Genomic DNA, 16,099 nt, shown 5'->3' with positions numbered 1-16,099 from the left:
ACTTAATGTGTGTTCTAGACAAATATATATATTTTAAAGAGCTCAAAATTAGAGTTTTAGCCTTTTCCACTTCAGACTTTTTTTTAATCTTCAGTTTCAATCTTGAAACAACGAAACATGATTTGTAATTATCGCGAGAAATTAACATAAATCTTCTTCAATAATTTTTTTAGGGAATAATCTTCAAAAATTAATCATTTTCCTATCCAAAACTCATCATATTTATTACTTTGCAGGAATGTCCATATAATAAATCCTACAAATTTAGATTAGTTAAATAGATTATAATATTAAATAGCACACAAAATTGTTAACAAGGATTAAATATTAATAAAATTATTTTTTATAAATATGTATTATCTTAAATAACAGTAATTAAAAAAATATTTTAAACAATTAAACTAGTTAAACAAATTTTTAACCATTTATTTCAAAATAATAATAATAATAATAATAATAATAATAATAATAATAAGGATATTTGGCCGAGCAATCAGCATTGGCATTTGGTACAAAATAGATATGAACTCTTCTTCAAAAATAAATAAATAAATAAGATATCCCTCTCCTATATATTTTATTTAAAAATATTTCACTCCGATCCTGTATAACTTGTGACTTTTCATTTGTGGTCTGACAACAAAGATTTTGACGAGATATGAAAGGAAAAATCGCCACACTGATAATGAGAGATGAAGATGATTGGAAGACGACATACAAACATATATATATATATATATATATATATATATCAACAGATGCATGTTTATATTTCAGCAGGGCTGAACCTTCAACATTTGTCAGCTCTTATCTTTAGAAAGTAATAGCGTACTAATTAATGAAGGTTCGATTGATACTAGTCTTCAGTTACTTTTTCTTTTTGAAATATAACTTGCCTTCAAACTTAGAATTATGGGTCATTTTCACACCAGACATTACCACGAATATTAAATATTGGTCATTTTCACACCATATATTACATCGAATATTAAGCAAAAATAATTGTACTACAACGACAGTTTTACCGGTGTCTTCCATTGATGTATGGTCAAAATGAACGAAAACGATATAATTAGTGTAAACCCCATTGGAATTGATTTTTCAAAAAATACAAAAGCGAGCCGTCTTCTTTGTCCACTGGTAATATTATTGATTATTCAAACCCAGGCCCTCTTTATAAATACCACCCAAAGTATATGTAACTAAATCAAAACAATATTAGCACAAAACGAATTTTGTTCAATTGCATATTTTTTTTTTAAATTTTATTTTTGAAGAAAAAAATTGAAAGTAAATGGTAGCTAAGATGAAAGCTTTGATATTTCATGTTATAGGTGTAATTCTTCTTTGTGGCGTATTGCCTAGCCATGCCGCAGTCCGTCGCTATAAGTTTGAGGTAGTTTTTTATTGCACTTTTGTTTAATATTTCATATTGTGCAATTGCAAACAAATTTATATATGGTTTATATTTTTATATATATTCGAATTCAAGCTCAAAGCTTGTGAAGCCAACTCAAAGTTCGAATTCTATGATATCTCCCTGAAACCTGAAGAGTGAGTTTTTTGACTGAATTATGTTGTTAAAATTAAGTTCAGTCGATAATTAGATTTAAATTAAGAGAATATTTGTCATACTATTCTTGTCAGTTGGTTCTCGGATGATTTTGATCCTTTATTTAGTGATGTTTTAGTTTTTTGTGGGATAGCTTTGATTAAAATTCGAACCTTGTAAGTTGGTCTCACTATGATTTTGGTCATCTATTTTCCCTTGATTTTTTATATATATTTTTTTCTGAATTGTTCTTGATTTCTGGTTCAACTCTACACAAAGAGAATAGTACTCGTGTATAATTTTGTGTTCCATTTTAACTATTTTACAGCTGAGGAATACTTCATACACCAGGCTTTGCACCAACAAGACCATGCTCACGATAAATGGGCAATTTCCAGGGCCAACTATCTATGCGAGAAAAGGAGATTTAGTCCTTGTCGATGTTTATAATCTTGCGGATCATAATATAACCATTCACTGGTATGAATTTTCAGTGCCAAACATATTAAATGGTTGCAGTATAGTAATCAAATGATATATTTGAAACGAGCACTCGTATGCTTATGCTCGTTTCAGGCATGGAGTGAAGCAGCCGAGATATCCATGGTCAGACGGGCCCGAATACATAACACAGTGCCCCATCACGCCCGGTACTAAATTTACCCAACGGATCGTTCTCTCCGATGAGGAAGGAACCCTGTGGTGGCATGCACATAGCGAATGGTCGAGGGCCACCGTGCACGGTGCTCTCGTTATTCTGCCAGAGAAGAGAGACGACTATCCTTTCGCTAAACCTCATGCTGAAGTGCCCATCATATTAGGTATACCAAAAGAAATATAAACTTATAATATCAAACCAAAAAAGGAGAGTGAAATGTAAAAGTAACGGTTTTGAGTGTTGTGGGATATATATAGGAGACTGGTGGAAAAGTGATGTGCAGCAAGTTATGGAGGAATTTCTAAGAACCGGAGGCGACCCAAATGTTTCCGATGCTTATGTCATCAACGGCCAGCCCGGGGACCAATACCCGTGCTCAAGACAAGGTTTGTCTCTCGTACTAGCTGGTTTTTGAATGAGAAGCTGACAAAAAAGGTTAATGAGTAGGTGCGAGCTCTAATGAAACCCGAGCGCGACGCGTATTAACCTTTTTTAACTGATGTTTTTCGATTTTGTTTGATGGAATATTACTAAATAATCACAATGTTTAATGCAAATGCAGATACATTCAAGGTGACAGTGGAATATGGCAAAACATATTTGTTCCGAATGGTTAATGCAGTGATGAACAACATCATGTTCTTCAAGATTGCAAACCATAATATCACAGTTGTTGGTTCCGATGCAAGCTACACAAAGCCAATAAACAGTGATTACATCACCATCTCCCCGGGACAGACCATCGATTTTTTGCTGGAAGCTAATCAAAACCCAAGCCAGTATTACATGGCTGCTAGGGCTTATGCCAGTGCCGGAAATTTTGACAACACGACCACCACAGGAATTATAGAATACGCCGGGAATTACACTCCACCGTCCTCACTTATTCTTCCAACATTCCCCCAATTCAACGATACGCTGGCATCCATCACATTTACCAAGCAGCTCAGAAGTCTAGCCAACGAAAGATACCCTGTTGATGTCCCACTAAATATCACAGATACATTGCTGTTTGCTATTTCAATCAACACACGAACATGCCCGATTGATAACCAGTGTGGTGGACCGAATGGCGACCGGTTACTTGCAAGTGTCAATAACATAACCTTGGTACTGCCGAAAGTCTCCATTCTTCAAGCATACTACAAGCGTATCAGCGAAGTTTATGAGGCTGATTTTCCCGATAATCCTCCTTTCCCCTATAATTACACGCAAAATAGCGTCCCTGCTCTCCTGTGGACGCCTGAAAATGGGACAGATGTAAATGTTCTTGAGTATAATTCTACTGTGGAGCTTGTCTTCCAGGGAACAAACATAGCCGGAGGCGTGGATCATCCAATGCACTTACACGGATACAGTTTTTACGTGGTTGGTTCAGGATTGGGGAACTTCAACAGAAGCAGGGATCCTTTGAACTATAATCTCGTAGACCCTCCATTGATGGAAACTATAGCAGTTCCAAAAAACGGATGGACGGCTATACGATTCCGTGCGGATAATCCAGGTACATTGGTCGCCTATAAACACAAAAACACACACAAATTAAACTTATGCATACGTATATACGCAACAACATTCTACATCTAGCTAACATCCTCAAATTTGCATGCATGATATTTTTGTTGCAGGAGTTTGGTTCATGCATTGCCATTTCGAACGTCATATAAGCTGGGGAATGGGGATGACATTCATTGTTAAAAATGGAAAAGGCCCGAATGCGAAAATGCTGCCACCGCCTCCAGATATGCCGAAGTGTTGATGATAGTGATGGTCGTCCATGAGAAGCTAGCTGAGAAATTCCATAGCCATAAAACAATATAACTAAGTTCTGAATTAGGTTGAAGAAATTTGAGTTTATTTCATTTCTTCATTTATTTTACTCAAAAAAAAAATGTTGGAGAATACACATAACAATGGTAATTGGTCTTTAAGTCTAATATAGTGAATATTTTACTGAATTATTGTTCACCAGCGCGCAGATATGAACAAATAAATAAAATTATTGTTGTAAACTTTTTTTACTTGTAAACTTAATGATAGTTATTCTTTAATATTTTACTACATATAATTTGATTTTGCAGTGTTTGAATATTAAAGTATTACTACATTTTTTGTCAAGTTTTCATTGCGCCTTTAGTGAGTTTAATAATTTCAAGATCTTTTTCTCTGAGCTGTTCAAAATCTTAGAGGTTTCATTCAATTTAAGTTGTTGGAATTTTTTTAAGAAATATGAGAGAGGCAGAAGTAGTGAAGACTTATTATTTCATGATAATATAATTTTATAGAACAAGCATGAATAATAATTTTTTGTTGTATTTGGTTATTTGATAGATTGATTGTATTATTGAATAGTTGTGACGTTGATCGATGGTTATCGAATTTATTTATCTTAATATTTTATGCTAAAAAAAGTTACATAAATGTCACTTCTTTTGTCCAAAAATATATGCCAATTTTAGACAAACAGGACGGATCGGCCTTTGTCCAATTTGTCTAATGGACAATTGTTACGGCCGCCGCTGACTTTTCCACACAATATGCAATAATTGATTGAATCAATGGGTTTAACGGAGTATAACCTAAATCGTGTCATTGTCATCTAAATGTGTTTAACGGAGTATAACCTAAATCGTGTCATTGTTATCTAAACATAGAATGGGTACAATCTCACGAATTTTTATCTACCCTACTGATATTCACAATTAAAAATAATATTCTTAACATAACAAATAATAATTTTTAATGGATGACCCAAATATAAGATCTGTCTCACAAAATACGACCTGTGAGGCCGTCTCACACGAATTTTTGCCCAAAACTTGGTGAGAGATTTCGGGTTTTAAATTTTTTTTAATATTTATCATATTTATAAGTTATAGATTAAATATAATTTACTAAAATAAGGTTGTATAAATTTTTTTATTAATAAATTATTTTTTTTAATAATAATCTTGGTTTAGCAAAAAAACATATGAGCCAAAATTATTTACTCTAATCCCCCTCGACTAATGAATAACTTCTCATAATTGCACGATTAACTCTCGATTGTTTATGCCATCCAGTGAGTGGCTGGAGCAAAAATTTCTATTTAATCAGTAACATTCAACCCGACACTCTTACAGAGAGAGGTTCCAATCATCATCCACAAGATGGCACACAACACTCCAACTAAAGAAAAACATATAAAACCAGTTATAGATTTGCCCGAGATCCTTGAACTTGCAGAGGTGTTACCTGTTGCAACGTTCATGTTCCTGGAGTTTAGTCGTATCCTACTGAAGCTAGACATTCGTTCGAAAGCTTTATTTACCAAAGCATTCTCAGAAGCCGACGCAGGAGTGGTTGGTATGGACTCCACAAAAGCCCACAGAGCAGACGAGAACAAGGAGTATGTACCATCATTCTGTTCGTTGTTTTGGTTCTCATTTGCTCCGGCGGGAAAGTTTATAACATCGCCACGGTTATGGTTATGGATCTGATTTTGATGGATCAAACCTAAAAGTTTAACACTTACAAAATTAGAATACAGTTTTATACGAGTACATTAGTAGAAGAGCTCTTCAAGGTGGGCTCAAAATCCCCGGTTTCCACTTGGGCACAGAGAGTTTTTGCCTCTGGCAGATGACATGGTCTTTCCATACCATCCATCTGAGCAAGAGCTCGATGAGATTAGTAAATATAAATGACAAACATCGTGTAACTCGTAAAGTTGGGGTAAAATACATATACATATCCTGCTTCGAAACTGAATTTTGCAATAGTTTTTGTACCTGACGTTGAGGAACTAATGAACATTTGATTTGCTTCTGACGCGGTGAAGGTAGTGCATCTTTGCTCGTCTGTCCACTGGTAATTCACTGTTCCATTATCGAGATTGTTCGAAAATGAGCTTGTGACCGGGTTTATCACAACATTATCGTAATAATTCCCTTGCAGTTGTGAAATCTGACCAGACTCGCCATGCCCCATTTCATTAAAGAACAATGCAGCGTCTTAGGTACTGGTCAATCTCGCCCAAACAATCAAACCCATCAAACGGCAGATTCTCTAGGTTATCAACGGGTCCCACAAGATTTTGCAAAGTTGGTTCCGGACCAATTAGATCATTCATTTCAAGAAAATCCTCTTCAGTCAAACAAAGCTCTTGCCCACTAAGATTTTGAGAAGTGACTTCAGGCGCCTCATTTGGTAATTGACTAATGTCAGACCGTGCAAGGTCAAAGCTAGCTTGTACGTGATGTTGCTGGCTACATGGTTGGAAAAACGGAAAGGCCGTAGCTTCTGAAAGATGCTTCACTGAGGGACTCTGATTTTCCACCTCACCAAGAAACTGATCCAGAGAAAATCCATAATCAGCTGAATAAGGTGGGACTAGAACAGAATCATTTGCCACTTGATTCAAGATTTCCTCAAGCTCATCAGGTGGTGAACACGGTTGACAATTAAAAGATTTTGGATCATCAACTAGCACGGTGACATTAACTCGCTTCATCGAGTTGTCCCCGTCAATTCGGTAATGAACATTAAGATCATCATTAGCCCAGTCCTCTTCCCTGAAATGTGCGCCATATTGCTCGCCATTTTTAGGACCAGGTCCACTCTTCTTGTACAACTTATAGAGTGCATAATAATCCTGCACATTCACGCATCTTCCCAGCTCCTCTTCATCCATGGTATATTCATGCATCACCCAATCTGTTCGTTCTCCATTTGGTGCACGACCTCCATAAAAGACCAGAGTCTTCTTTATTCCCACGGAGCGAGATTTATACACGATGACACGGTCTTTCCCTGTGACTTTCCAATAACCATGCCTTGTCGCTCGATTCGACCTTGCTCCATTTGGATATTTTCTATCTCTAGGACTAAAGAAAAACCATAGCCTGTCACCAGTTTTCAGCTTTGATAACCCTGTGTATCAGATGCATGATATGTCGTAAATCAAGCTATAAAATTGATGACTAAATCAAATTCCTAACACAAAGTAAAGGCATTGAATCAAAATTCAACTCTCACACAAAAAAAGAGTAGAAAAATTACTGAAACTGAGATTTCAGACTGAATTAAGTATTTAGAGCCACAAATCATACTTCTGCATATTTTCCAAAAAAAGAAGGCAAGAGTCCAAAATCAAACCGACTTATCTGTCTAACAAAATATGTAGGATCAAGAACTTGAAAGTCAGTTGATCATTCCAGAAATGTTAAGCGTAGCATCACCAATTACGAAATTTCATATTTTTTATTGGCTAAATTTCATTGTCGGATCACATTGAAGAGAAACATACTGTTCAAACAGAAAAACAGTTAAAGCTATCTCCCAAAAATAAAACACAAATTTCGAACCATATATTATCGACTTCAACAGAAATCAGCACTACAAAAATCGCACTTTTGATCTGTCAACAAACTACAGCGCAAAACCTCAATCTGTTAGGATTATCGTCGAGTAATCTGCCCAATAGTCATAAAAATAAAAAGACCCAGAAGGCATATCAACGTCAACGATTTTCAGAAATCAAGAAAAGAATCATACCGGGCAACTCCTCGGGGTCCCACTTGTAAACATCAGTTTCTCCGATTACATCTTCACGGCATCGTTTCCGGCAGATCTTCCCTTTGAGATAGAAAAGCACCAACTCTTCATCAGTGGGGTGGAATCTGAATCCCGGAGGAAACATGCTTCCGTTGCCAAAACAATCCATGATCACTCTAATCTTTACACCCAAAATTATACGAATAAAGCAAATAAATTGAAAGGGTCCTTGATCAGCGTGAAAATGGGAAACCTGGCAGTCGGTGTGGGGGAAAAGAGCGAGCAATGGGAGGGGATTTGGGGAAACAGAAGTCGACCACTTTAAAATACTAATCTTTGAGTTGAATTTTCTTGGAAACCATCATCATAGGGGGATTACTTTGGTGTGAGTGAAGTCCAATGAGCTTGGAATAGGCTGCTTGTGCTGAGAAGCTTCCATGTGTCCACTTTGTGTTCGATACGAATAATGTTACCCAATTGGGAATCAAAAAATACATGTGTCTCCTTCCTACTAAATTAAATATAAATAATATTATATATTTATTTTAGTATTAATTATATTGTGAAATTTTGTATTTAATATATAATCGATCGATTTTTAATAAACTGAATTTTTGTGTGATATAAAATTTGATATACAGATTTCAACGTACACATAACGTCATTCGTTAAAAATAGTTTACCTCGAGACCAATCTTTCCTGCGGAAAAATGTTACATCTTGTCTGATAGATAAATTAACTATTTTCAACTCAAGTCTCATGTTGTTAAATTTGATATTATAAATGTGAAATCCTGGACTAAAGTCGTTATCTGTGTGTATGTGTGCTGAATACAAAATATTACAGTGATAAAAGAATAGCAAATTCCTCGTCCCCGGTGGCTAGTTATTCTGGTCGGGTAATACATCACACAAGTCCAGATTTTAAATATTGTTAAAGCTAAAAACAGTTGAGAATAAGCTACCTACTAAATGTTTATTACAAATTAAATTATTGAGAAGATGGCTGACCAACATTGAGCATTCAGCGGGAAGAGTGCTCATGTAACCTGGTTATATTGTTAAACTCGAGAAATTATATGATTGAGAAGATATCGTAATATGAATGATAAATATTGAGATGATTGTTTGATATTATGAGAGAATATCGTCATGTAACTTGGTTATATTGTTAAATTCGTGAAATCAATCGAGAGTGGGGATCGGAAGTTAGCTTTCAAACCATGTCGAAGTAAAAGTCTACGTGGATGAAACAATAATTTTAATAGTTAGCATAAATTAATCAGTAGAGTTGAACAAACATATGAACATAATTTTTTTTTTTTTTTTAGTTACCAAATGAACATTATTAAGTTTGAATTATCGACTTTTTATGCTGATTCCATCAATTTTATGTGCATGTCTCATATCATAAGCTGTAAAAGATGTTATTTGTGAAATAATTTTCAAAGAGATGAGGCGCACAAAAGATACGCCTTAATACTTTATGATTTTCAAACAGAGAGTAGGCGGCACGATGGAAGCAGAGTTTGAAGTTTTATGAATGAAGTTATTTAACTTATAAAAATTTGGCCCCGTTGACACGATGATATAATTATATACTATTGATTAGTTATGGGATACGTCACATTTAGATAAAAATAATAATTAGATTTTCTAGTGTTCGATTAATTAATATTGTTATACAATAATTGTTTATGTTGAGTAGAAAATCGAAATGTGATGCTTGAGCTGTTGTATGATTTAAAATATTTAAGTTGTACTATTATTACAACAATTTTTGGTAAAATGACAAGAGTTCGGTTTTACAATTGATATCAGAGCCAAGATGACAAGTTCAAATCTCATTTATTCCAATTAATACAATTATTATGAGATAGATTGTTGACGTACGACTTGAACCATTGCTACCAATTATAAATTTTGATGAAAGACGAAACTTGATCTTACATTTAAAAATTAAAATTGGAAAAGTGTCTGTGAACCTTCGGGTGTGGATAAGCAATTTTGGTTTTTTAGGTACAGACATACAAATATACCATTCTATCATATAATAAAAATTACAGAAAATCTAATTAGCTCACTTTTACAATTTTCCATAACTATATAAATGTGTTGGATAAATGTTGTTTTTTTGTGAATTTGTCCACGTCTACAATTTTAAATTATAAAAAATAAAATATATTTATTTTTAGTTTGATTATAATTATTTTTAAAATATTTATCCATTTGATTGAAAAATCAAGACATACAAATGATTGTGACATAGAGTACGTTAATCGAATAAATAACAAGACAACTTCATATGACAAACTCGTCAGATAAAATATTGATAGAAAGAATCGAACTCTTATATATTTATCAACGCTCACATATTCTACCGATTTGGAAATATTTCATCGAAAACAAATATATATATATATATATATATATATATATAATCTAGCGAGCTTGTCATATGAAGTTTTCTTGTTATTTATTCGATTAACGTATTTGGCTGACTATTATGTTAATTTTGATATTTATTTAATATACAAAAAAAAAAGATAACTATATATATCTTTTAGGGATTAACCCTTTGAAAAGGCCCAAGATTCTGACCAAAATTGATGGAGAACTTTCAACTTTTCAAAAATAAAAAATAAAAAAAATGGTAGAATAATACTAACATTGAAATCCACATCATTAACTAAAATTAAACCCCCGTAGTTAAAAACTTTCGATAATTTGGAGTTTGTTTTTTAAAATTCCAGAAATATTATTTTAAAGCAAAATACATTACAAATTTACTTAAATCTTCCATAACTTCTTATTCAAGTTTTCATGTCAAATTAAATTATCACAACTCTCTTTTCAATTCCACACCCAAATACAAAATACCACAACCTCAAACACATATCTTTTAGATTCACCGTTAACTTTTAATATACAACGTATGTGTTTCGACGTTACTATAAATTATAAATTATGCCTAACATGAACACAAAGTGCCCACTTTTGAATATAGGATGTCAAATGTATATCAAATATATTGAGATAAAACAATTTTTTTTAAGGTGTGATATTTTAAAAGAAATATTAAAAAATACGACCAAAAAAATAACCATGCAGCCCAAACGAGAGAATATAACTTAACTTATAAGGTAGGACAAACATGGAACAAAAAGAAACATTATATAATAGGCTTTCGTTATTGAATAAACTATAGGGTAGTTAACCGGCTTTTGCTTTTATTTTTACTTAAAATATTTTTATTTAAAACCTAAATTTAAATAATAAGTTTAAAATAAATATAAGAATAATAGTGAATTAAATTTTAAATATACAGATAATAATAAATAAAATTAATAGATAAATAATAATCATTACCGTTTATTTTACATGTAAAATTTATGAATTTTACCCAACAACCGATGGATTCGTTGGAATATTAAAAAAAAGTCAAAAGGAAAATTCTGAGAGAGATCTAAATTGGCGCCCCTTTCTTCTTCCTCTTTCCTTTCTTCACAATTCACACGTTTTTTTTTCAAAAAAAGTACAATATTAGGGGAAAAGGTAAATAAGGAAAACTCGACTCAATCAAGAAAATGTCCATGCGTAGGCGAACATTGCTCAAGGTCATCGTCCTGGGGGACAGCGGGTATTTTCTCCTTTCTTTATGCCATTTTTCTTTTTCTTTTTTTTTCCCTTTTTTTTGGATAGTAAGGTGTAATTTAGGTTTTGTCCTTTAATTATGGTTCCTAATGCTGTTTATCTTGTTCAGGGTAGGAAAAACCTCGTTGATGAACCAGTATCCTTGTGTGTTTTGTTTCGTTTATTCTTTGATCTGGATAATTTTGTCTTTTGTTTGTTTATCTGCTGTTTTTGTACGTAAATTCTGCGTGCAAAATTGGCAGTTGGGGGCGATTTCGATTTCTGACGTATTTATACCTTTTCTTGTGCGTGTTGTTGTTGTATCATGAGAATTCTTTCACCGATTAAAATAGGTACGTGCATAAGAAATTCAGTCAGCAGTACAAAGCGACAATTGGGGCTGATTTTGTCACCAAGGAACTTCAGATAGACGATCGACTCGTCACTCTGCAAGTGGGTTTTGTATTGTTGTCTCGATTATTGTGTTTGAAGGTTTTTGGTAGATAATTTTTAATGTCGACAATCAGGTTTGCTTCCGAGGAATGTAAGTGAATTTTTGGTTGGCAGATTTGGGACACTGCTGGCCAGGAGAGATTTCAAAGTCTCGGAGTTGCATTTTACAGAGGGGCTGATTGTTGTGTTCTTGTGTATGATGTGAACGTGATGCGGTCCTTTGATACACTGGACAATTGGCATGAAGAATTTCTCAAGCAGGTTGGTGGCTTTTTCGACTTACCTTTCCATCTTGTTATTTTTTAATATTGTAGTTTTCATCTTTGTTTGAAAGATTAGCGTCGCGGCTCTTTGACGTGGTGTTTTCTTTAATTATTAATAGCTTTATCTTTTCATGAAAATGATACGTGATAAAAGACTTTTCATTCTAATTGATTTGTAACAATTTCTGAAATAACTGTTTAAATGAACGAGACACCAAATTTGCATGCTCAAATTATTTGAAATTTTAATAAAAAATGTAGTGATATACATTTTGAATACTGAAAGTTGAATGAAATTTTTACTAGTCAAGATATTTTTAGTCACGCATTTTACATTTCATAAATGTTATAACTCCCAATCTCAATACATTTAGGTATAACTCACGTACCTTTATATTCTCGTTTCTTTGTGGTGTTGTGAGACGTGAAGTGATAAAAATAGACATTAGTTTCTAGCGAGTTAATAGAGTTGGGTTTTTGGTGCAGGCTAATCCAGCTAACCCAAGGACATTTCCATTTATACTACTTGGAAACAAGATTGATATAGATGGTGGTAATAGCAGAGTGGTAAGTTTGGTTGTTTTGCTTCTAAAATTTCATTCGTATGTTTATCGGCTCTAATTTGTCAAATACAGGTTTCTGAAAAGAAAGTCAAGGAATGGTGTGCATCAAAAGGCAACATACCTTACTTCGAGACATCAGCTAAAGAGGATTACAATGTTGATCCTGCATTCTCAAGTATTGCAAAAACTGCGCTAGTGATTGAGAATGATCAGGACATGTGAGTAAAACTTAAATGCTCTAATTGTCTTCACATTTGAATGCTGATTCACCCCTCTTATTTTCTATATATACGTGTGTAGAGACATGCATATTGCATGCACAAAAACACACACTGGCAATTGCAAATGATTGGGTTGAATTATATCCTTATTGAAACAGATGTGACAATGCACAAAAACACACTGGCAACTCAATTCGTCTCAAATTACTCATCCTTTTAACATTCTTTAGTGCCCAAATAAAAAGTGATAAATAAAATAATGGGAACCTTGTTGTTCGTCAGGAAAAAATCTAAGCATTTGTGAAATGCACGGTAGTGCTTGGTATGTGTGTTGTGCTGTTGTTTTTCTGGTGGCAATGGAGTGATTTTACTTTTATCTATGTATTTTTATTTTTGTATGATGTTAAATTTTTAAACGGCAGTTAGATGTATAATTTTAACGGCATCTTAATAATCCATTTTGGATCTAGATCTGAACCATTTAAAGTGTGAACTTTCTTCCAAGACCATATTCGATCCAACCCTGAATTGGATTGTCTCCACCAATTTTTTGTAGACATCGCTTTCCTCCTGCTACTTGTAGTTCATGCAGATTAACTTATCAATATAAATTATAAAGTGGGGAAGAAGAAAAACTCTAGTTTCTTTAAGTTTGTTTTGTTGGTTTTAACCATTGCAACATTTATTTCATAGCAATAGAAGGTATGGTATGCACATATGGCAGAAATTTTTTATATCATTCAATATTTGTTTGTTATGTGATGAATATATTGATACACAGTGAAAGAAAAATTAGATATCATTATTTTGTGCTATTAATTTTTCTAGTTGAATAATTCCCAACCATCAGTGTCTACTAACAAAGACAAAAAACTGAGGTACAATCTTGTAGAACAAGAAACCACTAACATACTTGGCAGCTATTTATTACGAGCCATATGGGCAAGCATCTTTTTTCTGTGGTTGATGTCGTGATAGTAACATGGAAGCGTTAAAATGAGTGTCAAATTCAGTGAACAAAATTATGGTATGTTCCTCGTGGTGATTATTTCTTGTGGTGAAACTGACAAGTGACAATACATAGAAAAGTCCATCTAAGGCTGACAATAAAAAGTATCAAAGCTTTATTCATCTCCTGTTTCAATAGAGCTTTGGGCAAGCCTGATTACCATTGACCCATTGTTTAAGAATTTTACTATCTATCATTGAAGCTTTGCAGAAATTTCAATCTGAGATGAAGTTGTAGGGTTTTAAGATGTGGAAATTTTGTGTATTTCATAGATGCATGTGTGGGTTTTGAAATTTGTGGAATTTGTTTAGATAGAGATATGCGTGCTTCCATGGACGTATAAGTGGGTTTTTAGATTTGCTCTAGCTCAAAGGAATTTGTATAGAACATTTCTTATGCTCCAAACATCAGGTAACCCAAACAAGTTATTCAGGTGGAATATTTCTGGACGTGACCTGACCCTAAGTAATGCAAAAACATCGGGTTTTGACCCGTTATGCCATAGGCTAAGTTTGAATAAAAACTACCAATTGTTTTCCTATATTTTAAATTTACCTGAGATTTGTTTAATATTTCCCATCCTAACTCTCTAAAATAATTTGTAGTTCTCATACATTTAATTTCTCTAATTTCTACAGCCTATTTTAAGTTTATTCTAAGGAACATTTCTTCATTTTGCCTTTTAAACTTTCTACACAGATACTTCCAGGGCATAACAGAGGCAGTTTCTGAAACAGAGCAACGCGGTGGTTGTGCATGCTGATGCAGATTTACCACTCGATGAACTCATCATTAATTTTGTCCTTGTGTGTGTCTTTTCTCTGATGCTGACACTTGATAGCTAGCTATTCGACATATGCATTTCTTTGAAGTTTGGGATGACCCTTTTGATTGGAACCACTAACCATACTATTTTAATACGATTCAAATTGATTGGAATCTTGTTTTCTCACTGTTCTTTCAAGTTTTGAACTGCTCAAGTTTCCTTGTCCCTGAATGTTTTGTACTTGAGCTTTCACTTGTGAATACATTTTAGCTGAGCTCCTTGTTTGTATGCCATGATTTTATCATCTTTTAAAAAAAGTTTGTATTGATGCGATCTCAAAATAGGATAGTTTTCAGTATTTGTACCCTTGTTTATGTTTTATCTAATAAGCCAATAATTTTCCATTCTAAGCAAAAAAGAAATTCCCTTTTCCTCTTTTGAATTTCAAAATTGTTGTACTAACTGATTAAAGCACTTTTCTTAACTAATTCATTTTTTAAATTGCTCAACACTTTTATGTAAAATATATTCTCAAACAAAGGTATTTGACATATAATTCGATGTTGTTAAGATCATGTTTAGAGTTTAAGGTGATAAATAAACTCTAGAAACTCTTTTCAACATATTTAAGTTTGAAAAGTTTCTCAAATCAGACTCAACAATTATTAACTGTGAAAGCCATTTTCTCGACCGGATTGATAAGGTTGGACCACTTAAAAGTGAATTTCAAAGTGCGGAACTGTACGGTTGGATCTTAATACTGATATATAATTAAATGACTAATATTTTAACAAAGTAAACCGAATAAAGACAATCGTAATAATATTGACAATACAAATGATTTTTATGGAAGTTCGAATGTTAGATCATTCTACGTCTCAGTTTCTTCAATTTAGCAAGAAATTCACTAAAACTTTGATTTTGCAATGACTTGTACAAACCACCCCAATTTAAGACTTGTCATTTACCTAAATTGAATATTTTAGTTTCACTTAAACAACATTTCAACAACTGAAAATAATCCTAAATTCAAACAACTCTCGACAATGATTAAATAATGGGTTGAGAAGTTGTGTAGAGCTTCAGTTTATTCCTTAAAGATATGTAGTAAACTTGAATGGAAGAACGTTTAAAACAAGTGTGTTCGGAAATTTTGAGAAAACAGATAGCTTGTAGTCTTGTAAGTTGTTTTGGACTGCTTCAAATGAATGAAGACACTTAACTTTATAGTTTCTTTTGATTATAACGCTTAAACATTTTCAACGTTCGAATTTTGGTTTTTTCTGATGTAAAATTAACTTTATTTTCGTTTTTTTTTGAATCATAGTACATTATATTTAATGATATGTTGATGTCTTGCAGAAAATAATGACGGATGGATCTGAAAAGTTGATCACATCAGATAATCTGCATTGCGGTTAGACTACTTAAGCTCCGATTCCAACA

The 16,099-nt window shown here is 33.3% G+C and overlaps 2 protein-coding genes and 1 pseudogene across 2 annotated transcripts; 2 read left to right on the top strand and 1 right to left on the bottom strand.

The window, feature by feature from the left end:
* Nucleotides 1-1,194: 1,194 nt before the first annotated feature.
* Nucleotides 1,195-4,266, top strand: LOC142555710 (laccase-14-like). Its single transcript, XM_075666765.1, has 6 exons — nt 1,195-1,396; nt 1,881-2,032; nt 2,129-2,373; nt 2,468-2,596; nt 2,773-3,714; nt 3,839-4,266. The coding sequence occupies exons 1-6, from the start codon at nt 1,295-1,297 to the stop codon at nt 3,967-3,969; spliced, it is 1,701 nt and encodes a 566-aa protein (XP_075522880.1). The 5' UTR covers nt 1,195-1,294; the 3' UTR covers nt 3,970-4,266.
* Nucleotides 4,267-5,255: 989 nt separating this feature from the next.
* LOC142555702 (NAC domain-containing protein 17-like) lies at nt 5,256-8,086 on the bottom strand (annotated as a pseudogene).
* A 3,110-nt stretch (nt 8,087-11,196) lies between these two features.
* On the top strand, nt 11,197-14,982 carry LOC142555695 (ras-related protein Rab7). The gene is made up of 7 exons (XM_075666742.1): nt 11,197-11,385; nt 11,509-11,535; nt 11,732-11,831; nt 11,946-12,092; nt 12,581-12,661; nt 12,730-12,875; nt 14,587-14,982. Exons 1-7 carry the CDS (start codon nt 11,333-11,335, stop codon nt 14,648-14,650), a joined length of 618 nt encoding a protein of 205 aa, XP_075522857.1. The 5' UTR covers nt 11,197-11,332; the 3' UTR covers nt 14,651-14,982.
* Nucleotides 14,983-16,099: the final 1,117 nt, after the last annotated feature.

The sequence above is a fragment of the Primulina tabacum genome, chromosome 1 (assembly GCF_025594145.1).
Source record: "Primulina tabacum isolate GXHZ01 chromosome 1, ASM2559414v2, whole genome shotgun sequence".
Taxonomy (NCBI): Eukaryota; Viridiplantae; Streptophyta; class Magnoliopsida; order Lamiales; family Gesneriaceae; genus Primulina; species Primulina tabacum.
The sequence above is the reverse complement of the archived record's forward strand: the minus strand, read 5'-3'. Positions and strand labels throughout refer to the sequence as shown.